Source organism: Tympanuchus pallidicinctus, unplaced genomic scaffold, assembly GCF_026119805.1.
Source record: "Tympanuchus pallidicinctus isolate F22 unplaced genomic scaffold, pur_lepc_1.0 scaffold2, whole genome shotgun sequence".
NCBI classification, from domain to species: Eukaryota; Metazoa; Chordata; class Aves; order Galliformes; family Phasianidae; genus Tympanuchus; species Tympanuchus pallidicinctus.
In genome coordinates this window covers 29,322,124-29,345,284 of record NW_026294721.1, presented here as the reverse complement: position 1 = coordinate 29,345,284, position 23,161 = coordinate 29,322,124, and the positions used below count along the sequence as shown (strand labels likewise).

At 40.5% G+C, this 23,161-nt stretch overlaps 1 protein-coding gene across 4 annotated transcripts; it reads right to left on the bottom strand.

Annotated features, from left to right (window-relative positions):
* Nucleotides 1-659: 659 nt before the first annotated feature.
* Nucleotides 660-23,010, bottom strand: LOC128080684 (sodium/hydrogen exchanger 9B2-like). Of its 4 annotated transcripts, none has more exons than XR_008206847.1 (13): nucleotides 22,576-23,010; nucleotides 20,388-20,484; nucleotides 18,901-19,084; nucleotides 17,543-17,713; nucleotides 15,155-15,297; nucleotides 13,241-13,368; nucleotides 12,220-12,395; nucleotides 11,028-11,134; nucleotides 9,776-9,925; nucleotides 7,520-7,628; nucleotides 7,191-7,327; nucleotides 5,016-5,420; nucleotides 660-3,775 (listed from the first exon to the last, which is right to left on the bottom strand). XR_008206847.1 is itself a non-coding variant. In XM_052683115.1 (13 exons), the coding sequence occupies exons 2-13, from the start codon at nucleotides 20,472-20,474 to the stop codon at nucleotides 5,339-5,341; spliced, it is 1,536 nt and encodes a 511-aa protein (XP_052539075.1). In that variant the 5' UTR covers nucleotides 20,475-20,484; nucleotides 22,576-23,010; the 3' UTR covers nucleotides 5,236-5,338. The 4 variants fall into 4 exon arrangements, 3 of the variants coding, with proteins under 3 accessions (XP_052539072.1, XP_052539075.1, XP_052539074.1); XM_052683115.1 differs by lacking the exon at nucleotides 660-3,775 and adding an exon at nucleotides 6,157-6,218 and having other exon boundaries at nucleotides 5,236-5,420; XM_052683112.1 differs by lacking the exon at nucleotides 660-3,775 and having other exon boundaries at nucleotides 4,902-5,420.
* Between the last annotated feature and the right edge of the window lie 151 nt (nucleotides 23,011-23,161).

Here is a 23,161-nt window from a genome sequence, read left to right as displayed (position 1 = left end):
TACTTATTCAGCTGTTAGACTCCACACTAATTCTTCTAACGTGCTTTATTCTTTAATGAAAGGCTGCTTGTTCAAAAGTAGAACTTTAGATGCATGCCCCAATTTTAGACAATTGTCTGAAGGGAAGATCTTGACTATTCTTTAACAAGCATTTCATTTGACCTGTTCTTAGGTAAGAGGGGAAGCCCCACAGCAGCACACTGTTGCCAAAGCTCATCATCCCAGTGCTGAAACAGAAAGTGAGTCAGGAGGCAGTTCTCACACAGTGGCTGTCAAAGCAACAGTGGAACTAATAGAGACAGTCCCTGCATTTTTAACAGGTGTGGTCCTAGGTGCTAAAAGCTCTTACCACACAAGAAACTGTGGTACATTAGGATGTGACTGTGGGTTAAATTACTGCTTTCTACAAAGTGTACTGAAACCACAGCACCATCTATCTTTATTTAAATGTTTCATGGAAACCTTATCCTGATGGGTGAAAGCAGCCTGTAAACACTATTGTATTAGGATCTAACACTTAGAGAAAGAATAGTTATGTAAATACCTTGTACTATGCTCTGTTTCACTCTTAGATGCATATACTGAATGCTAAGTTCAATTCTTGGGTTTGGTGGAAAAAGTGCTAGGTGAAATAGAAAAACTCACAGCCATTACAGCAATTATTCTATACAAGTCTTTATGTACTTCCAGCTTCTATCAGGATACTCTCACATTCAGATAATTTCATTGCTTTCTGTGTACAGCAATCCTCTTTTCTGTTGTTCCACTTAGACAAATGCTGCTGAGGTAAGTGGTACAGCAGAAGTGAATTTTCTCCCAGAAATCTCCTTTAAAAAATGACAATGTGATGTTTAGCCTCTTGCCTCCACCTCTCGCACATTTTGATTATGTAATTGTTTTTCCCCTGATTTCTGTTGGATGAAACTACTGCTAAACTACCTGCAACTCTGGCTACAGAAACACATGGTGTTTGGTTTGGTTTTGCTTATGTCTCTATGGCAGTGGAACCTACATGAGGTATAGTTTAGCAACAACAATGTATCACAGTTCCTTTTTAGAAAGGACATCTTACTTATTTCTACAGGATAGTCATCTTATCTTGCTTACAATCTTTTTTACTATTTCCCTGCATTTCAAAATGAATCTGTGAAGGGAAAACTGCCTCATGTGACCACACTTAAAGTTAAGGTGAATCCCATCTTCATGGTGGTTTTGGAGCAGGCCTTAGTCAGGTGCAGCGAAGAGCCCTAACAAGGGGATTGCGCATTCCTGTAGGGTAATTTTCATACTCTTGGCATTAAAAATCCCTTCTTTTGCTGCAATTGCTGCCTGTAAAAGTACAGCTATAAAACTGAAGTAAACAAAAGCTGAACAACACTGGCTGTAGTGCTTTGGCTGCAGGAATTTCAAACCAAGAATTGTTCTGCTTTTGTTTATCAAAGTAAGAGTTTTGTTTCAGCCTACCTGCCAGGTAAAAACAGCTGTGTAATGGATTCACGTCGCGTCAGTCTGAGAAGGACAGCAAAATGCATCCCAAGATGAAGAAGGATACCAGAGCCTTTATCATCCTCTCTGATTTCAAGAATCCATGGAAGTTAGGTGTCTGTACCTGCACTCACCAAGTAAATGAAATTTTCTTGGACTGCTGAGTTCACAGCACTGAATTGGATTGGCTTATCTGAGCCTGTGCTGTTTGCAATTTGGATTCTTCATCTGCAAGCCAAATGCAAGAAGTTTTGCTCTTAATTTAATGTGATGTCCTTTGGAAGACAGATGCAAAACATAAAAATAAAAAAAATTGCTGAATTTTCACAGCTTGTGCTCTAAATGCAAGTCTTTGCAGCAAAAAGAAAAACCAGCCTCACAATTTACTTATCTGTTCAGATTCTCTCTCTAAAGTCTGTGAGCTAAGCTAAGGACTGAAATGTCTGTGAAGCCCTCAGTCTCAGCAATGATAGAGTTGAACGCATTACCTACTAAGGTGTGCTGGGCTCTCTTGGCACTGGGTGACTTTTCTATCCTTAGTTGGAAGCCCCACACAAGGGGATAATAGCATGATAAATACCAGGACACGGGTGGTAGACCAGACCAGATCTTCACTTGTCTTGATGCAAAGTCGGGGAAAGCATAGCAGGGCATGTCATACCATGATGCCTTACTCTACTAGGACAGTAGTAATGACCTCTTTCCACTATGAATTTGAACAATCACTGTAATAAACTACAAATAAACCTGCAAAACAAATATACTTAGATAAAGATGACTTATTTGTGTCAACTATTAGACAAAGCAAGTGCGATTCAAGCACCACCTGGCCCAAAATTTCACTTCTTGGACTCCATTTAAAGTGCAAAAACTATCATTTACCGTTTTGTGGCCATACTACAGCCTGAGCATTTCACAATTAATTCTAGACGTCATCTGAATTCTCCAGAATGTTCAGTTTAGCTGAAAAAGGAAGAGAGTGATTATAATTACATTGTTATTTCATCCCTGGCTCATGCTACTTCCTGCTTCCAGATGGCCCCTTTCTGTCTTTACTCGTATGCTGCCTGCTCTAACTGCCTGCTGTGTGCCAGCAGGGCTGTGCTATGCTGTCAGACTGTTCTGCTGCTGAGGCTCTTCTGAACCTTCTGGAACTGCACATGCATGCAGTGCTCAGTATTCTCCACCTTGCACTTGTGCTTATGTCTGCATGACAGTGGGACTCCCCCAGTTACAGTTACTGCATGTTGCACACTAATTTCAGTTCCTCCAAAAAAGAGACTGTTTGGCATGGCATAAAGATTTTATTAGCTTGAATTTATGCATTATTCATGGATGATTTCATGGCATTTTGTTCAAAGGGAGGGGGCCCTAGTTGTCATGACTTCACCTCTGCAAACTCTTTCAATTAACTCCTATTTAAATGCAGCTGAAATTGTCACTTATTGTACTTATTGACAATATCTCAGCCCCGATATAACATTTCTTCTCATGACAAGATGTGTTTTGTTCCTTTCTAGAAAGCAAGGAGCATTATATAGCATCAATGCTTCTCATTTTAGATCTGCAGGACTGTAATAGCTTCAATGCGATTCTTATTCACAACTTAATAAAGGCTCAGAGAAAGGGGCCCTGTGACAAATACACTCAGTGGTGAGGAAAGGAAAATTGAATTTCATTTGTGAGACAAAGGTACAGTTGAATCAGTGCAGCTATTCGGGGTCTAGAATGATGTGAGGAGTGATCCTGATAACTGAACTGAGAGGGAACTAAGATTAAGGGAACACGATAGAGTCAATTTATGAGATGGCGAGCAAGGCTGTCAGGCTTATGATTGTGTTCAAATTTAAAGGGCTATAATGCTTACACTGTCACTGAACACATTCCAAATGTGGTGCAGTGATCACTCCTTGAAGGAGAGTTTTTATTTTCTATAAAACTTTGTAAATAAACCAAACTATACACAGCTTCTCCTCTACATTTTAATCACATGAAGTGTATTATTTTATAAGCAGCCACTGACGAACTGAACAGCATACTCCTTCACTTTACCCATTAGGTCTGCACATACTACACTTTCCAAATGCAATAAGCTCCTTATAAAACTATCCTCGTTTATGCAACTGAGTACCTCAGTGAGCCATGCACAGCAGGCAGGAGGGACACAGAAGTCAGCGCTTGACACAGTAACCATCTCATGCAGCACTGGAACCGTTCATCAGTCTGTACAGTTTGAGAGCACCTTCTTCTCTTGTCAGGGAACAAGCATTAACTGAAGACTGTATGTTCCCTAAAAGTGGAGAGAACAGCAGCGCATATGGTAAGGAAGCCTGGACAAAATGAAATAATAATCGTACTTCACAGCTGTCAGGGGAAAACTTACCCAAGAATTTCCTGGTGTTTATCATTGTGCTGGAACTGCAGGCCACAAACCTTAAATATTTTTAAGAACTTCACTTTTTGGCTAGAACCAGTCATATGAAAAGGTACACATACTGATTATTATGTATATACAGAGACATAACACACGCACTCCAAATAATACAGGTACATACAGTTTCCCTTTAAAGGTATTTTCTTATTACGTTGCATAATAAAATACAGGAGCTAAAACAGAATTGCATAATGCTTACTTACAGAAACCAAAATATATGGACACATCAAATACATTCTGAATAGTGTTCTGTAAAACAATCTCAAATGAACTGTACCGTAGAACTCTGTGGGCAGCCACTGTCCTCTTAGATCTCAAATCTGTGTTTCTAAACATAACTAAATAAAACTCAGTTTCTGAAGGATGCTGGATTCATTTCATGATTCAGAAAGCAGTGAATGTCCTACTTAGAGCTTGTTACTCACCCAAAATGTAGCAGAGCAAGAGAGATTAAACAATCTCTGTAACCGGCAATGCTAAACCCTAACTGGTACGAAAGCTGAAGACAAGAGCAGGGTTTTCTTCAACGGTTTGTTCTTGACTTTATGAAAGTCAAGGAGAAGAGAAAGGTAACAGGTTATATGAGAAGATCAAATATAAACTATACTGTACTGACTGTGCAGAAGGCATCAATATTAAACAAAGAAAAACCCTCCAAAAAACGTTTGAACTTTTTGCTCCTATGGCAAAATATTTTGGTAAGAGATCCAGTATGCAACTTGTGCTTCTAGAAAGACCCACACAAGTGGTGGGTTCATGCTCACTGCTTTCTCATGACAGCATGTCATTCTTTCTGGAGGAAGGTGTGGTGGGGCTCCTTTCCCTTTGTAACATGCCTCTCAGTGATGCTTTCCCCAGGCTCTTCATTTAAATTCTATTTCTCTATTGATCAGAGTAAAAAGACCTTGCCAAACCTAAGAGGCCTCCAATCTCCAAAACAAACACAACCATTTACCCCTTGGAAAAATGAGTATTAACTTGATAGGTTTTAGTAAATACTTGTTTTATTTTGCCACAGTTAAGCAAATGCAGATGTGTGAAGGATCAGATCATAGCATTTTCATAGACACGAGTATAAACTTAGAACAAGAGATACCTGCTGATTCATAAATCCTAATTTGAGGTCTGTCACTACCGTCAGGTTTCCCAAAAGGAGCTGAGGAAGAAAGAAACAACTCGTTGCTACCTCGGCATTGCCATGCCAGCAAGCTCCATCCGTGGGGAGTTCTCTCCTGTCCTAGAGTACACACTCCCAGTGGCTGACAAGCTGGCTTTCATTGGCTTGACACAGAGATGCACAAAGGCTGAAGTACACACGCCAGGAAGCAGCCATCCCAATCCCATGTAACTTTCTCCCAGTCCTTACGGCCTCTTTCATCTTATTTTCAAGCTTGGTTCTTTTCACCGGGTACTTCTTTATTACCACAGCCTCACTGGAACTGTCTCTTTCAGCACATAAGCACTGCTTGCTGCTTCTTGCCATGACCAGAACTGACAGTCCCTTGAAGGTACAAAGGAACGTGTGAAAGAACAGCAATGGAAAAAGGCAGGTTTTCAAAACTGAATGAGGAAGGAGAGGGAACCATCTCCCTCTGTGAGATCTGTGGCAGGATTTGTTCACTGTGTGTCAACAGTCCTAATTCAGTTGTTGCATTCTTTGAGCTGCTGAACTTGTCATCTTACTGTCCAGTTTTAACCATCAAGAAGCTATCACATCCATCTCCATTTTCTTTTGTTCATCCACCTACTGATCCACTCCATAACTGAACAATTCTGATCCTCTCCCTGGCCTCACACCCACATGTTTTTAGTAATTGATGACTGCTAACTTTGGAGTGACTCACTGCCTGGTCAGCCTATTTGCTGTATATTTACCTAGTTCATCTCTTAAGGCACCATCAACACAAAAAAATATTTTGTAAAACTCCACCAGACCTGCTTTTAAAATAGTAGTGTATCCGACACTTGTTTCGGTTTTGTCCAGAAAGATTACAGACACAAAATGTTTACTTAACAGAAGTGTAAGAGCTGAAGGACCACATTCCCATAAATGCCTGTCTTACGAAGGCTCACAGTCCTCTGGCTCTTCTCCAGCCACAGCACCTTCCTCATTTTCCTCGTGTTTTGTCTGAGACTTCTGCAAAAGTCTGGGCCCTGCCAAGCCAATAACTAAGGCTCCAATGGGAGCAGTGATTAAGATAGCCAAGAAAGCTACTGTTAGTACATCCATTCCATACTTTTCCAGTTGCTCATCCTGATGACTTCTTGCTGTATCCAGGGCAAGGGAACCTATTGCAGCCTGCAGGAGAGAAAGGATTGCTGAAATGGAGGAAGGAATCTTCCTCAGCGAAACAGGAAAAAAAAGGGAGTAATCCTCAGTCTATGCTTAACATAAATTCAAAATCTGTAATTTATTCAAGCTCCTTAGTTTCTAGGCAGTATACAAAAAAGTAAGGGTTCTATCAGCCCTGTATGAACAATTTCCATTTGGCTATGTGAATTTCCTAGGCAAGTGAGTCAATCTGAGTGGCTCCCTCTGGTGAGGAGTGTGGCTTAGCTGACACGTTATCAATTTCCAGAGAACGTGTAATTAATGTAGGCCAGCACACTGCATATTGGAGCTGTTAAAATCCCATACCTTGAGAATGTGTCCTGACAGCAGTCAATGAATAGCAGCTTTGCAAAGATTAGTTCACAATTCTTGCAGTAATCTCTGCCTGTTCCTATTATTAACTTCTGCTTAGAAACTACCATGCTTTTGAGGCAAAGTCCAGGTGATGTAGCAATCACTGAGCAAGAATGCAACCAGCCTGAGGCTTCTCTAGCAATAAGCCAGCCGTTATTAGAACAACCATGAAATAAAAATCCATTCTGAGCCTCAAGTGCAACTGTGTCAGTGAACACTTTATGTGGTATTGGAGAGAAACACTTTCAGACTTCAAGAGTTCTCAAAATCTCTATGTAAAAGACACAATAATCTGCAGAAACTGATAAATAGTTATTCTGTGATTAAGTATTTACATGTACATTCACCATTATTATTGGGAGTATGACCCAGGATGCAAGCTAAAAATCCCCCCATGGCAGTCCCCCATGGCCTTTTCAAGCAGACTTAAGACAGGGCAGTTCAGAATATGAACTGTCCACATATCGCACTCTGCTGTTAACAGGGACCCAATCCTCTCCCTGTTTAAGGCTGTGCTAGTGAAGAAGAGCTTTGCTAAAGACTATAGATCTAGCCTGGAATGAAGATGATGTTGGGCTGTTTTACCTGCACAGTGGCTTTGGGAATCCACGCCAGTGAGACAAATACTTTCTCCTTGAAATTAAACCCAGCAAAACACACCATCAGGAACGTCGCAACGATTCGCACAACTAGGGCAATACCTAGTGTAGCTACACAGAGCCCTGAAACAAAGACAAGTGCTTCTCACTATTTTTGTGCATAGGTGCCTGAGGGAAAAAAGCCTTCTAAAGTCACAGCTTTACAGTGATTCCAGTATGTTGTTTTTTGTCAGCCATACTGCTTTACTTAAGATTTCTTTCTGGAGATTCTTTGGAAGCTAGAAATAAAATTGGATAACTAGTGACAGATCTTACCAACAGTTTCAGGCCTGAGAGATGTAACAGATACTTCGGCTCCGATCAAACCAAAAAGAAAAGGTTGAAAGATATTCCAAGCAATGGCAACAATTTTTTCTACTTCCCTCTGCAATAGTAATAATAATAATAAAAAAAATCCATCAATTCACACACATACACAAAACAACCCAAACAGCAACAACCAAAGCAGGCACAATTAATCAAACGACAAAATGAAAACTTATCATAAATACATTCCAGAATTGTTTTTTAGACTCCTAGTTTATGGTGAACTTTGATCTAATACTAAAGCAATCTGTAGCCTAGAGAATGAAAATAAAGCACAATTGATTTTCACTGTTTAGGAAGATGCAACTTCAAAAGTTTTGCAATGAAACTGATTAGCTTTTGGGAATTGCATGCTCAGACTTGTTCCATTTGCACTTGAGCAGAGTCAGACCCTGAAAAGTTTCAGTAATGTCTACTTGCACCACACTCAGGTAGAAACCAATTTCCACATGAGCAGGAGCTAGATTGGGTAAGCCTGAAATCTCTTACTAATGAAAAATGCTGAATGTCTCTGTGTGATTACTGTATGACTGCAAAACCATCTTCTCTCTTTGTGCTTGAACTTTACACCTAGCGCTTTTCCTAAAGCAACCTGCTGCCAAAGTAAACAGGAATCTTCCACTTAGTTGAAGAGGTACATGTAGCATCTCTAACACCACTTTTTAAAAGAAGTGGGTTCTGCAATAGCAGATGAACATGCAGGCTGCAGTGTGTGAGGATGCATAGCCCAGGTGTGTACCGTCCCTCACGTTCTCTCTGGACTGACCATTCAACATGGCAGCACCTCTGGCTCTTCTATCAATGGAACAGTGAGATAACTGCAATACAAAACCTTATGTAAACTTAAAAGAGAATGAGGTGGAAACACACAGACCTGTAAACTTTTTTATTTGCCTCACTTCTCCCTGCTAACTTACTCTGCTTTCTTTTTAAAAAAATAATAAAATTCTTTCCAGATGTTTACTTCTCATTTAACTACTTCAGCAACAGGTACAATGTCCCTTGTTCTCTTCTGATGCTATTTGTTCACTTCCACCAGAGACAGCACCGGTGGCCTTTGTGATGCTCAGCAGGAAAATGTTGGTAACACTGAGTATTCAGTAAGCAGATCTCTCTGGCTGCATCTGATAAAAAGAGCTAAGGTGTTTGAAATCATCATCAAACAGCCTCTCCTACTGATCAAAAGAATTTAAACTAAGTAGGTAGTTATGGACTGCATACGCTTTTGTAAGCACTCTCCTTCAGAAGTGGCTTAAAAGCCTTCAACAGTGAGCTTTATGAGCTTTAAGGTTTTTAACTATTTCAAGTCTCAAGTTTCCCCTCTTTTAAAACTGGACAACAATGTAGTATTTTAAATAGAAACCATGGTTTCTTATTTGTTATTTTAACAGATGGAGAGATCGTACTGAGGTCAGGTTCTAGATGGGAATAATAATATATACAGTCCTTGTTCCTTTCTCCTCCCTTCTCTTACTGCATGCTGCAAGGCTACAGATATGAAAAGGAAAATCGCCCTCAAACATTAAGTGCAGATGGTATCAAGAAAAGGGGCAGTGAGACATATCAAGATACAGAAAATCAGCAGGGCAAAAATAGCAAGAAACAGGCTTCATAGCTAAAAGAAAGTGGCTTAGAGACAGTCTTTTGTATGGTTTCTGAACAGCTTTGTATCACCACTTAGTGTGGGCACCCTGCTCTCTGGTTATGCAGAATATACTTGCTACGATTTGGGGAAAGCAATAAAATGGTTAATTACTGCTTTCCATTTCACCCCCTAAAAATCACAGGGAACAAACGCTCAGGATATTGAGGCCATGTTCAGAACTGTATTTGGACATCTGTTATTAAAACTTACCTTTAAATGACTGTGTAAGGCTACAGAGACTGTCACAGAGCTGGGACTAAGCTTCAGATTCCTCATCAAGTGCCATGACAACTAACCTTCCTTTACAGGGCTTAAAAGGTATTGCACTGATGTTTGAGAGAAGCTCGTGAGCATTTTACTGTCAGTATAACATTACCTCATCCACATACATGGTAACTTTCTGTTACACTAAAGATTAGGAGCAGTTCTACATTTATTTTCATAATCTGTACTTCCCATGAATCTACATAAATGGGCCACTGCCACTCCTGATGGAAATCCAAACTTCTGCTAAGCTGTGCATTCAAAGGAGTTCTGGTATGTTGTGCATAAACATTCACCTTTTCCTCGGACCATCCCATGCCAGCAATAAAAGCTAAGACTAATGTGCAGAGCCCTCCTGATCCAGGGAAGCCAAAATAGACACTGCCAAAAACAGCAAACATGGACAGTCCAAGCACAAAATACGATCTCTTCCATGACAGAGATGCCTGCAAGCAAGCAAAGAAAGAAACAAAAAAAAAAAGTAAATTTATGTCTGGAAATGGCGAATGTTCACATCTACTAATTTGAAGCTAACAGAGGGTACCACTGTGGAGGAATCAAAACTTTTGTTTGAGACTTGAACTATGCAGTTGAGTTAAGGAGTTCTTTGGGACATCAATTCCTAGCAAACTATAGTTCTGAAATGTCAATATTTCTTTTCCTCTGCCCATCCAAAATCTTACTGCCAAAACACTTTTTGCATAACAAGGAATATGATGCTCTATTCTAACCTTCCTGCTTCTAGGCTATGATAACAGGACCTCTACCATGAAGAGCCGGAGCTTATCCAAGGAGGGGTTAGATCATTGCCACTAAGTGTTTTTAAGGACAAAGGTAGTTTCACAGCAGTTACATCTCTGTAAGTGTTTCCCATGTCTAGATATCAGTTGATTTCTGTGCCGCATTTCCATGTTATTTAATAAGAAAATTTGGTGCCACTGATGGCAATAGCTGTTGTTCAAACTGATTTCAGTATTCAGACTATATGCTTTTTTCTACAATTTTGTTTGTGTAGTTACCCTTGATAGTAAATTCATCTACCACTTTATATAAGCTTAATTACTAATGAAAGCACCATTCTAATTAGTGTTGATAATATCCCAAGCGTGTGATCTGCACATTTCTAAGATGTTTCCAGTAGGCTAAAGATTAAACATGAGCAGAGGTAAATATGTTGCACATCAATTCAATCAATCATTATTCTACTCATACTACTCAATAGGCATCAGATCCTTTTCCCTTTCCACATGAGCATTTCCAACACCTCTACCACTTGCGGGTACAGGATTGTGAACTGGGTTCCAGGCTCTCCATCAGGAAGGACTGTGAGATCATACACTGCTATTGTTGCAGTACACAAACAATCATCCTTAAAACACTTCCTTGCTTTGTAGGCTTTGCAATTTAGAAGCTGTTAGAGCTGTACACTGCTTTCTCACAAAAGGTGTCATATGAAGTTTGAAAATGAATAATATAAAAATGGCATTTATAAACAAAGAATATCTTACATAGAGCAATTTTAAACAAAAACTTTTTTTTTTTTTTAACCTGATCATGGCTTGGGAAATACCGAACAAACACTCCCAGAATCCCACCAGCTGCTATGCCAACAGCAACCTCCAGCACTCCTTGGAGCACATTGTACAGAGTGGAACCTATTTGGCAAAAAAGAAGTGTGTTAGAATCATAGAATCACCAAGGTTGGAAAAGACCTAAAAGATCATCCAGTCCAACCGTTCACCTATTCCCAACAGCTCCCACTAAACCATGTCCCTCAACACAACATCCAGCCTTTCCTTGAACACCCCCAGGGTCGGTGACTCCACCACCTCCCTGGGCAGCCCATTCCAGTGCCTGACCACCCTTTCTGAAAAGTAATACTTCCTCATGTCCAGCCTGAATCTCCCCTGCCGTAGCTTGAAACCATTCCCCCTGGTCCTATCACTGATGACACGAGAGAAGAGGCCGACCCCCAGCTCACTACAGCCTCCCTTCAGGAAGTTATAGAGAGCAATGAGGTCTCCCCTGAGCCTCCTCTTCTCCAGGCTGAACATTCCCAGCTCCTTCAGCCTCTCCTCATATGGCCTGTGTTCCAGACCCCTCACCAGCTTTGTTGCCCTCCTTTGAACACGTTCCAGGGCCTCAATATCTTTCTTGCCGTGAGGGGCCCTAGTTACCCTAAAGTTAAAGTTCAGTTAGTTAAAGTTACCCCTAGTTACCCCAGTTACCCTAAAGCAGAACCTTCACTCACAAACCACGCTGTATATCTATGAGAATGATTTCATTATGGTCTCTGCTCTAAATTACAAAGGGGAAGGAAGGGCCTCAGGAGAGAACCCATGAGCCTGCAAGAACTGGAAAGTGCAACTTTTGTGCAATTTTTTGCTTATGCCAAGAAAGTGTGCCAAGGAAGTCAGAGAAAAAAAAAAGCACTGCTAGAGCACTGTCAAACCCAGGGATACTTGAGACCATTTATTCTGGGCACAAGGGAGCTGGACATGGCAGTTATGGAAAAAAAACAAAACTGTTTTCTGAAAGCTGTGATCCACACCTCAGAGTAAATGAAGTTACACCAACACTTTTGATCATGGGTAACTTCTCTGTCCATACTGAACTCCATATCTAAACCTCATGAGGAGCTGTCATTAAGATACAAACCAGTCAATCATAACAAAGCATACATTCCTCAAAATATCACAGTTTGATCTGGTTGTCACCACCTATAGATTAACTCGCATACCAGAAGAGAAAGCCATCCCAAGGCAAGTGTTGAAGCCTGTAATAGCCAGAATGTCATCAATGCTTCCAGCTGCCATTAGCAAAGTTGGGACACCTTTCTCCACTCCATATCCCCCAGCTTGTAAGATCAGCATTGAGGGAACTACAACAGCAGGAGAGACTGCACCTAGAACAAAACTGAAAACACAGGGTTTCAGCCTCTCCTAAATAGCAAGCACTAAACTGAAAAGCTTCAAAACATTATGATCTCCCTTCTTCTAAATTTTAAGTACACAGACCTGCACATAAAATATCCTTACCTCTCCTTCCTAATTACAAGCATGGATATTTCCCTGCAGATCCACAATCACCTCTTACTTCCTGTTCACCAAAATAATATTAAAAATCAAACGCTCCACAGGCTAAGAATTGACTCTACACTGCAGGCCAGTTCTCTCTGATACATGCCTTGACTACCCACTTTAGGAACCTGGTCTAGATGCTCATGACTTGTGAGTTCCTACTCAAAATTCAGCGTGTGGCAGGAGAGAAGTTCATTTATCTCCTTCTAGTATACAGTCTGGAACTGAGTCCAGTTCAGATAGAACCTAGATGGAAGAAGTTTCCTCTTCAAGGATATTACCCCACAGTGTAACATACCATGTCCTTATTTTCAACTTGTGGTAGGAAGACTGTTCTGTATAAATTTCTCAAAGCGGAAATTCTGCATTCCAGCACAAACTTGTGGTATCATTTTCTTTCCCTAAAAGCCCTCTGCCTTGTGGCTAAAGATCCAGGGATTGCACCATCTTTCTTCCTTCTATAAGTGCCCAGATCACAGTCAGAGAAGAGCAAAGATGCAAGTACTTCTCTACATCTGGAAATGTGACCTTTAAATTAGCTACAGAGCCAGACATGAATGGTAAGCAAACAGCCACAGGGGCTAAGAACAGCGTGAGGTGCCTGCTTGGCAGAGAACTAACTGCATGTGGATCATCTAGCTGTAACAAAAAAGTCATATAGGAGAAAAGATGGTACATTACCCTAATATAAATCCCCACTGCCATGGCAAATGCATGAGTAAATAGGCAAAAACAGCAGCTGTGCATGTTTCCGAGAGGCATGGTCCAAAAGAAAGCCGTAAGCAGACTGCTTTGAGCTTCCTAAGAGCCTACAACATAAAAGCAAATTCAGCCATTAGCACCAGTACCTCTGGCTTCATAGAGAGCAATAACTTTTATGACCTGACATCATTTATTAAAATAATTCCCTCTAAGTTGCAGTACAGGATATGACAGTTTTACATGACTTATGCGAGAGATAGGCTCAAGCAGAAGTGGATTTGGATATAAAATTGCATGTGTGGCAGTGAAAGCCAACAAATCTGTGTTAAATGAGGTTCCCACACACTTTGGCTTCTTGTGCAGAGCAAACAGTTCTGGAGTGGCTGAGGTAACTACAGTTCATTTGAGAAGTGCACTCTCACCGCAGCTATCTCACCCACAGTTGCTTGACGTAATTTTCACTGTCCACAGAAGTTTTTGCTATCATCCCACAAGTTGCATAAGCAACCCAGAAATAATTCCAAAGTCTCAACAAATCAGAAAATTTTTACGTAGAGCTACATAAAGTTGGAGAAAGAAGCCATGCACTACTTTGAGCTGTCTCTCACTTGATATCCAGAGTAGATTAAATTCTACCCAAAAACTTCACTAAAAGAGAGTATTTGCTTGTAAAAGTAGCTTTTATTAGTTTATCCTGAACATGATTCTGCCAGGACAAGTCCCTAATTTTGATATGGATAAAAACAACAAGTTGCAGTTTATCCCAGCATAATTAGGGCTGAGAATCACTAGAGCAACTGGCATCTGTCTTCACAGCTTCAGCTACACAAGGAACAGCTGTAAGCACATCAAAGCATTGCTACATATGGAGTCCAAATGACAGCTTCGATTGCCACATGGGAGACAAATGAGACAGAGATGAAGTTCCTCTGGCCAAAAAAGATGCAGAGTAGAAAAAAAATCATTGTCACCAAACTGGGCACAACTCACAGGCTGTGCTAATACAAGTGTCAGTACAAGTGTCAGTACCTTCATAAAAAGGACAAATAGTATACTTAGGAAAATCATTTGTTCAAGAGTGACAAAACCTATTTTTCTAAAAATCTGAAAACTGGAAACACTGTAATTTTCATCTTGGGTAAGAAAATCAGATTTATTGACCTGAGCTAGCTATCCCTACACTAAATTTTATATAAGCTTTAAACAGTCATTTAGACAGGGGTAAGTATGGTACAGCTTTATCTCAGACAGCTGATTTTGATCAAGCAAACATCACAATAATTAATTGAGGGAATATGAAGTTTACAGTGCGTTGAAGAAAACTATTCTGTTCACAGAAGGGTTATGGGCTTCACAGTGACGTGAAACACTGCTTCTGTAGTACAGGCAGAATCATCTTCAGGATTAACACATTTGCATAAAACGTACAATGATTATAGAAAGAGAAAATAAAATAGCAAAAAAGACAAAGAAGATTTTTGTTTGTCTGATTTGTGCCAGCACAAACAGCATGCTCCTTCTGGGATATGGACTCCCTTCCTTACTTGTTTTAGTTTGTCACAGTAAACTGACAGGGACATTGCTAGGCAGTATAAACTCTTCCTGACAGACTGTGATAGAATGCATGTCCCCATATGCCCTGCTCACAAAATTCAGGAAATTTCTTTAGGATATGGAGGATACATAGTCATAAGATCAGTTTTCTTCAGGTACTTTTTTGACTGCTCACCAACACTACAGATCTACCTGACAACGTTGATTAACATGTGACTACACAGCAGGAACTATGCTTTTTGTAATGCTCTGATTTTCAAGTCTTCTAAGACCAAACAGTCCAACATTTTTAACAGAATCAGTGTCATACTTTGCCTTACAGAGTAGCTGGTGCCATACCTTTGGATCTAGACCAAGTCCTGCTCGGGTCAGGATAATTGAAAGAGCAATATTCCTCAGTGCGGCAGACCAGCGCAGATTTATCTGGACAATGTCACTAACAAACGGGGTATTTCGGACGAGAAAACCAGCAAGAAGCATCCCTTAAATGAAAGCAAACAAACCACAGTCAAATGATATATTTGACTGCCGTAGAAGTTTATCTTGAATTTTAAAAACCTGACACAATAGGATGTATTTCTAAGAGACAACAAAACAATTCCTGCTCTGTTATCATTAGCCTTGTTTTAAAGATGGGAATGTGAGAAGATGTTTAAAGCAATGGAAGAGGTCTAGAACATACCAGGTCACCAATGAGCAAATCTGTGAGATGCTGAAACACAACTCAAACAAGAAATGACAGAATTCTACTTTGTTCACCAGCTGCAGGTCATGCTTACCATGAACAAAACCACCTCTGGACCTTTAAAGATATATTTTTTGTTAACTTTTTTTTTTTTTTTAATATGAAAAGAGGAGGGTAATCTAATATTAAGTATTCCTCTCATAAGTTGGAAATGGTTTTTAAAAAATCCTGTCAGAAATGCAGGTATCACACGAACCATAATGCTGAGGTCACTGGAACATCTAATCTAAATCATCTAGTCATGGTCTAATTTGGAGATCTTAAAATGCTCAGGCAATTCAACTTTTAAGCAAAGGAGAAAGCAGGGGAAATAACAGGAACTTGCACCTATCCTCTATTTGAGCTAATTGCAAGATCCAACCTTTTGCAAATATTAACAAAGCAGATTAATCAGGGATTTCTTCAAAGCTATCAGAACTAGAGATACAGAAAAGTACGGACATGGTAACTATAGTTCTGTAAAGACTCGTTGTAGGTCCCCACGATTCAAAGATACATTTTTTTGTGGTATAATTTCATATTAACCATGTTAATAAACCAGAAACCAAAAAAGATGAAAAGTAAACACTGTGCTCAGGTTGGGCACAGCTTGGTGTGTTTGCCTGTAAGCCTTGGCTGCAGAGCTGGTTCATCCTGTAACACACTGCTCTGCCCACCCCTTCCCGGAAAAAAAACAATTAAAAAAAGAAGAAAAAAAGTGGCATAATTAGTCTGCAGTCCCTTGTGACATTCATGTTAATGATCATGTGGCTCTTTGCACTTTTGTGTGTGTGTGAGACGTTCATTGACTGGATCTACCCCGATCTAGAAGATTGCTCATCAGAGAAAAAATACACCACCTTAAAAGATACCCTCATCATTCTGCTCCATGTTGCAGAACCTCCAAAGTATATCTAAAATATAACATGTGACCATTTCTGTAGCCACATCCTTCCCCCTTACTCACATAGAGGCTCACTATAAGGTGCACAGAGCTGAATGAGCCACAGTGCACCTAGCAGAAATGAATTAAAGAGTTCCTACACAAGAGTACGAGACTTACACTCTTAGTGTAAAGATTAGTCAAAGACACAGCGTATTTCTTCTTCTGTCTCTAGGTTGCTCAGTTTTCCTCAAAGACCACGGATCTGAACAATTAACTCAAACCTAAGCAACTCACCACACATACACCATCATGCTTAAGTTTCACTCAGGCAAGCAGCTTCACGCGCAACTCAATTTTTAGATACGGATTAAATTGAAGAAAGCAGAACCCAAATGGTCAGATTTTGGAATTGGTGATCCTTGACGTCCCTTCCAACTCAAGCCATTCTATGATTCTATACGACTCTGATTTTTTTTTAAGGTGTTTACTTATTAAGGGCCCTGCTTTTGTAAAGCCTGTGTTACTGTGGGCAGCCATGCTATATGCAAAACTTCCCTCCCTCTTGTTTGAATCTGTTCTCACCTGTGGAACACAGCAGTACATGAATACACACACTGCCCAAACAGTGCTGCAAACAAAGCCATCCAGCCCTTCTCCTGTCAGAGGGCCCACTGTGAAAGACTGCAGTAACAGTTAATAATAATAATAGCAAGTCATTTATCACTTCAAGGCACTACAGGAGGCATTTGCAGCCTGCTCTGCCTTGAAGTTTTCTTTGTATCAACAGTTCGACTCATGTATAGGCTCAGCATAACAAAGGGACCACCTTTTTCAGCTACTTTGGCATCAAAGTAGTTCATAATATCATACTAATGATAGCCAAAAAGAACTAAGGGGAGGAAGAGCCTTAGGAACATATAGGTAGTTTCACCTGAGCTAGCCTGGGGGAGTTTTCTAACTTCTCCACAAGGACCATGAACAAGTCACATGAAAAAGTGGCAAATTTGGGCATTATAAATTTGCACATTCCTAATCCAACCATGCCCAATCTGCAGGTGTCCCCCGACTGTTAAAACACCACAACCACACAGGAAGAAAAGAAGGAAGGGCATCTTACCCAGAAGAGCAGGGAGGGGTGGCAGTGTTCCTATTTTAATGAGTCCAAAAATTTTACCTCCAATGACAGCAAAAAAATAAAGACACAAAATTCCAAACAGGTTTCCACCTGGGAGACATTCGGGCCCAGTGATGGACCAAACCACAGCCCAAACCAAGACCACAGCGGCAACTGGAACAGGACAAGAAATATTAATATCTAATCATTTCCAACAAATAGAGAACCAATTTCAATATTAGGTCACATTTCTTTTTCCGCTAAGGTACCATTAAATCGCAGAAATGAAAGTTCTGTACCTTAAAAATCAGTTTAATCGTAACACTGTTTAATATTTGACACTCCTTAAGCCTATTTCTGATTTCATAGACGCTGAGACACTTTAGAAAATAGTAACAGGAAAGTCATTAGGGACCAAGAAAGACTGAGTAAACCAAAGGCCACTGTGGAAAGCATTTAACAGGTCCCAGACTTTTAGCAAAGATTTTCACGAGCACTCATCTTGCATTTGTGCTATCTTCCTTCAGCTAAGTAAAAACTGCAGCAGGAACCTGCTGTGCCTGATACGTCTTTGAGCTAATGACTGCAGTTCTGTTTTCATTAACATCTCATTTTTTGGCTAGATATTTTTGTGCATCCCTGGGAGACAAAAATCTGGAGGTCATGTCTCTGAGCAGCCTAAGGTAGTATAAATTAACACAGAAAACAAAGAGGGAAAGCTCCTGAAAAGTATTACAAAAATATCTGAAAATATTATAAAATATGTGAAAATAGTATACTCTTTCCAGTTTCCCAAATCTGTTCCTACACTAACACAACAAGAACAGAAATGAATAGACATAAAGGCAGAAGAGCAAAGCAGAAGAAAAAACTTGCTGAATAAATTGCCCTTCTTGTAATCACATGAAAATAGAAATAGAATATAGAATGATTTTCTATATCTTTAGCTACAAACTGTTAGTTTTCCAAACATAATGTCTAAGAATCACAAGCAAGAGAGAATAAAGTCTGTGGAAGCAAAGCCACAAAAAATATCTTATGTTTGGAAAAGCCTGAAATAGCTGGTTAGCTGGGCATTCTGTTCTGGGAGCTTAGAGTGCAGGGCAAATCTTAAATAGAATGAGTCAATTTGCCTTGGAGTTATGAATCTTGGCTTTGCAAGCCTAGGATAATAAGTACAGAAGAAAGTATTACTGCAAAGTCTCATTTTTGGTGCCCTTAATTCAATGGAAAGCCATCTAGTTTGTGGAAAATGCACTCTATAACTGTCTCAGTATATTCACACCAAAACTATGAGAATTAGGAAGCCTTCCTTCTACTCAGTTTAACTAAACATTTTGCATTGTCTTTTTCTTACTTACCATTTGTTACTATTCGAGACAGTAAACCCTGAGGAGGACAAGCAAATATTTGCCTCCATGTTCCTGCAGGTGCTGAAGACCCTGATATTGGTTCTGGAGGCTGCTGAGCTGAGTGATTCAATAGAGCAGTTTCTTCTGTTTGTACATTCCCATCAGCACCTTTGGCATCTACTGTTGACCCCTCCTAAATGAAAACAATGAAATTATCTCAGAAGAGGCTCAGTATGTATTTGCAGTGACATACAACATACCTGCAATCGGTCGCAATGCGCTGGATGCATCCTGTCTACTGATGGACAACATTAACTAAACAACTGCTGACTACAAGAAAGATTAGAGCTTTGTATTGGATTTGGTATTTTCCACTATGAGTCTGTTTTCATATGGCAGAAAGTTGTGCCTATGAAAGACTGCAGGTCATTCATTTATTTACTGCTTTTAAATCCATTTCTGTGAAATCTCCTGTGCCTATGTGCAGAGCACTTGTTCAGCAACAACAGCAGGGTATTTGATGAAAAAACATCATTAATGAACTGTGCTCAGTTCGTCTTGTGTGTGAGCCACACATTCATCAACATTTTTCACAGTTTGATACGTTTCTGCTTCTGCAGTGGATTCCACAATGAAGGAACACTCAGCATCATCCAAGCGAGGCACTATCTTTAATATAACTTGTAATTAACTTCTACTACAAAGCCTTGAACCAAAACAATCAAACCCACTTGTGATTATACAAAAATGAAAGAAACAGTGCAGATGGCAGTGCAAACATTACTCACACGATCCATAGTAGCAAGGCTCAAGCTGGTAAGTCGAGGTAGAAAAGAAGAAATGTTACTCTGGCAGATTCTTCCTTGAATAATGGTTTCTTGAGGCACAGAGTTTTTTAAAGCTGCTCTTTTATATTGATTCATCTACATATCCGAATTCATAACCAATATCCTTTTTGACCATTTTTGGATATGCATCTCCCTTTATTTAAGGGTCCTTATTTTTAAGAAATTAATCATCTTTCTTCCTCTAAAATTATTCATCTTTGTGCCAGCCCATTGTCATAGCATGGACATGGAACTCTCGCCCATGCTGCGGTTTGGCCTTCATCCAGTAGCAGTTCCACATTTCCCATTATTTTTCTATCTTTTATATATATATATATATATATATATGTATATATATATATATATCCCTTACTCATAGTCACAGTTGGAACATCAAATCTTGTGAGCTTTCAAGCACGGAATTACTTGGTTTCCTATCCTGTGATCACCAGCTTCCCATATATATATGGATACACCACAAAGTACTTGTCTTGTGTCAGTATCATGCACTTATCTAACTTAACACAGTTTCAAAACAGAATGTTTGTTATGACAAATTCTCACAGAGGAAATTTCTCTCCACATTCTGTTCAGCATTTTGATGGATTCAGCAAGGAAAGAGAAAGATTCTTCTAAATAAAGCTGCAATTTGAAATGCTAATTAATTACCTCACTTTTCTCATGCATGGGAATCATGCCATTTCTCTCACATACTGATGGTTCAGAATCTTCATTCACCGTATCTTCCTTCACCATTGCGGCAAAGCTAATGAATGCAATAGAGGTAGAAAACTTAGAGAAACAGGTAACAGCATTTTCCAGAGGCAACGCTTTCCTGTAATATTATTATTAATATTAATGTGAAAAAGCCCTCAAAGCCCTGTTTGGAATTTAACATCCTTTGCATGCCTGCATATGCTATATATAAGACAAAATACAGAAGCTAATAAAAAAATAGTATTGTTTGCAAAGTCAAGCACTAAAAAAAATTAAGTTTTAGAATCACTGTGTTTTGCGCAAACACATTATGCACTCTGTGAGAGTATGGCTGTAATATACATCTATACATTTATGTCTTCTGTAAGAACCAGAGAAAAATCACTTACTGCCAATACCTCTTGCCAGGACCACAAGCTCTGAAAGTGTCACAAAACGTGTGCACGTGGTAAGGCAAGTGACCATTTCATGTAGATAGTAAGCGTAGTTTCTACAGCATAACCACAAGGGACACTTTCCTCCCAGCTAAAAATCTGATCAGATCCTGCTTGATTTTTAGTGAAATTTTCAAGGAGATGGTTCTGTTAGGCATCACCATTCAAATACACTGATTGAGTATCTCAGAAACAGAAAATGTTTGCTTGACTAGAGATCTAAGATACACCCAACTTATTCTTGGGCAAGACTAAGAAAAAACAGCTCTTTGTTATTGCTCATAAGCCACAGAGATCATTCTTAAGAGTGGAAAATTCTCGAGTTGAATGCAGATAATCATCGTTGTATTTGCTCTAACTAGTCAATTTCTGCTGATACGTCAATGTACTAAATGTTTTGTGTACATGTGTGTGAAAATTTACTACAATTCCACAAGTCTGTGTCAATAAGAGTTACACTCACAAGACTTGGTCGCATTATTTGTCACAGTAACTCCACACCAGTGGTAACAGTACTTTTCTTGAAGTCCATTTCTCAGGCCCCATAAGCCACTCGAGTTGGGCCAAAACATTTGAGCCAAAAAATTCCCTCCTTGCTGAATTGCTGGAAGCAAGTCAGAGACCTGATTCTCACCATTATCAAGCCTTCAGTTCATAATATCTTTGAGATCTGCAAAAGATTGATGCCTTGAACAAAGGCAGGAGCTGTTTTAACACTTGGTTAATTTTGTTTGAGCTGTTCTGGTATGAAACTGGCTTGGCACAGCTAAGACATATAGAAAGAATACAGAAAGACAGTATCAATGCGTTCTAGTGTAAAGGCTTTGTTATCTCTCCACATGGCACCTGTACGTCACTCTAATTTTGAAAGATGTGCGTGTGCTGGATGGGTAAGGGATAATATAGATTGTTGTCATACATGTTTGCATGGGAGATGATCCTAGTTCTCAGGGTCAGACACCTGTAGACGTGAAATACATTGATACGCACAAGGAAGAGGAGCCCACCTCCCAGCAACTTCAGGCACACACTGTTTACAGCAGAGTAAAGGAAAGAAAAGACTGCAAAAGGAAATCTGCTTAGCAGGGATTTTTCCAAGGTAGAAATCAATGTCTCAGACAGCGTAAGCCTGCCTTTGTTTGTTGCGCGACAGACCTTCAGCCTCGGTTTTTGTTTTATAAATTTCCTCCGGACAGATTTCTTTGCAAATAAAATCAGATGGACTGAAGAAAGGTGGAACAGAATTCATACTCCATTGTTAAGGCCCACACTGTGGAAACTGGAAACCAGCCAGCAACTTGCTTATTTCACTACAGCCCTCTGAAATATACCTCCCTTGGTACGAAAGAAGAAAAGCTTTTTTATTACAGCTGTTGTTAGACCTTCTTATTTTATTTGTTTTGAATAGGAAGGAATTCAAAAGAGAGGGAAAGCGAAGCTCCAAAGATGACTGATGGGCAGCATGTGCTTGCCGATATTTTTAGCTCTATTGCCCTGGTGACCGTCAGCGCTATTCTGTGCATGCACACGAAGCGCCGCAGGCTCTGCCAAGAGCCACTAACGGCCAGCATTAAAGCAAAGCGTCAGCCCCAACCCCCCGTCACCCAGAAGGCGTAAGCGCACCCTGATGCAACGTCCTTCCCCGCCTCCCCAGCCCGCTTCCTCCCTGCGCGGCTCCCACCTCTCCTCCTGCGGCCTGAGCTTACCTGTGGAGCGGCGGGAATCAGAGCGATCCCACGTTCTCCAACACGCCGAGATGGCGATGCGCTCGACCACGCCCGGCAGCAGGAGCAGCCCGCTGCCAGCTCTGGCTCCTCCTCCTCCCCTAGCTAGTGCAGCACGATGCCTCCGCTATCCACAGTTGCACCAGGCAGGCTGCAAAATCGTCCCGCTGCAGGCAGGAGGGACCCGAAAGGCTTGCCGGGGGCCGTCTTCTCCTCTCGTGCCGCGCGCGCCAGGCGGCAGCTTTGTTTGAGCCGCGGAGCAGCCCCGAGCCCGCAGAGCCCGCAGCGCGGGAGAACAAGGGGAGGAATTGCATGGGGGAGGGCAAGAGAATCAAAGCGTTTGCACGTCCGTGGTGCTACCGTGAAAACATTTGTTTCGTAAAGATGCATCAAATAAATCCGTCTCATCTGTGGGTGCACCTGGGGAAAGAGAGAGCCCTTCTTCCTTCCTGTCGCTGAGTCACGCACTCGCACCGGGCTCTGTGAAAGCGGCTTCGATTGCAGCGTGTTGCTACTCTACTCCCAGCAACGTTATGTAGAACTGGGCTGACAACGAATCTGGTTTCAG

Excerpts from the sequence above, each read along its gene's own strand:
- LOC128080684 (XM_052683112.1), bottom strand. The coding sequence starts at position 20,474 with ATGGTGAAGGAAGATACGGTGAATGAAGATTCTGAACCATCAGTATGT. Across the intron at positions 17,714-18,900 it reads GTCTCGAATAGTAACAAATG|TTGCCGCTGTGGTCTTGGTT; the intron begins GTAAGTAAGAAA and ends GTCCTGTTCCAG. Across the intron at positions 15,298-17,542 it reads ACCCCTCCCTGCTCTTCTGG|GGATGCTTCTTGCTGGTTTT; the intron begins GTAAGATGCCCT and ends CTTTCATTTAAG.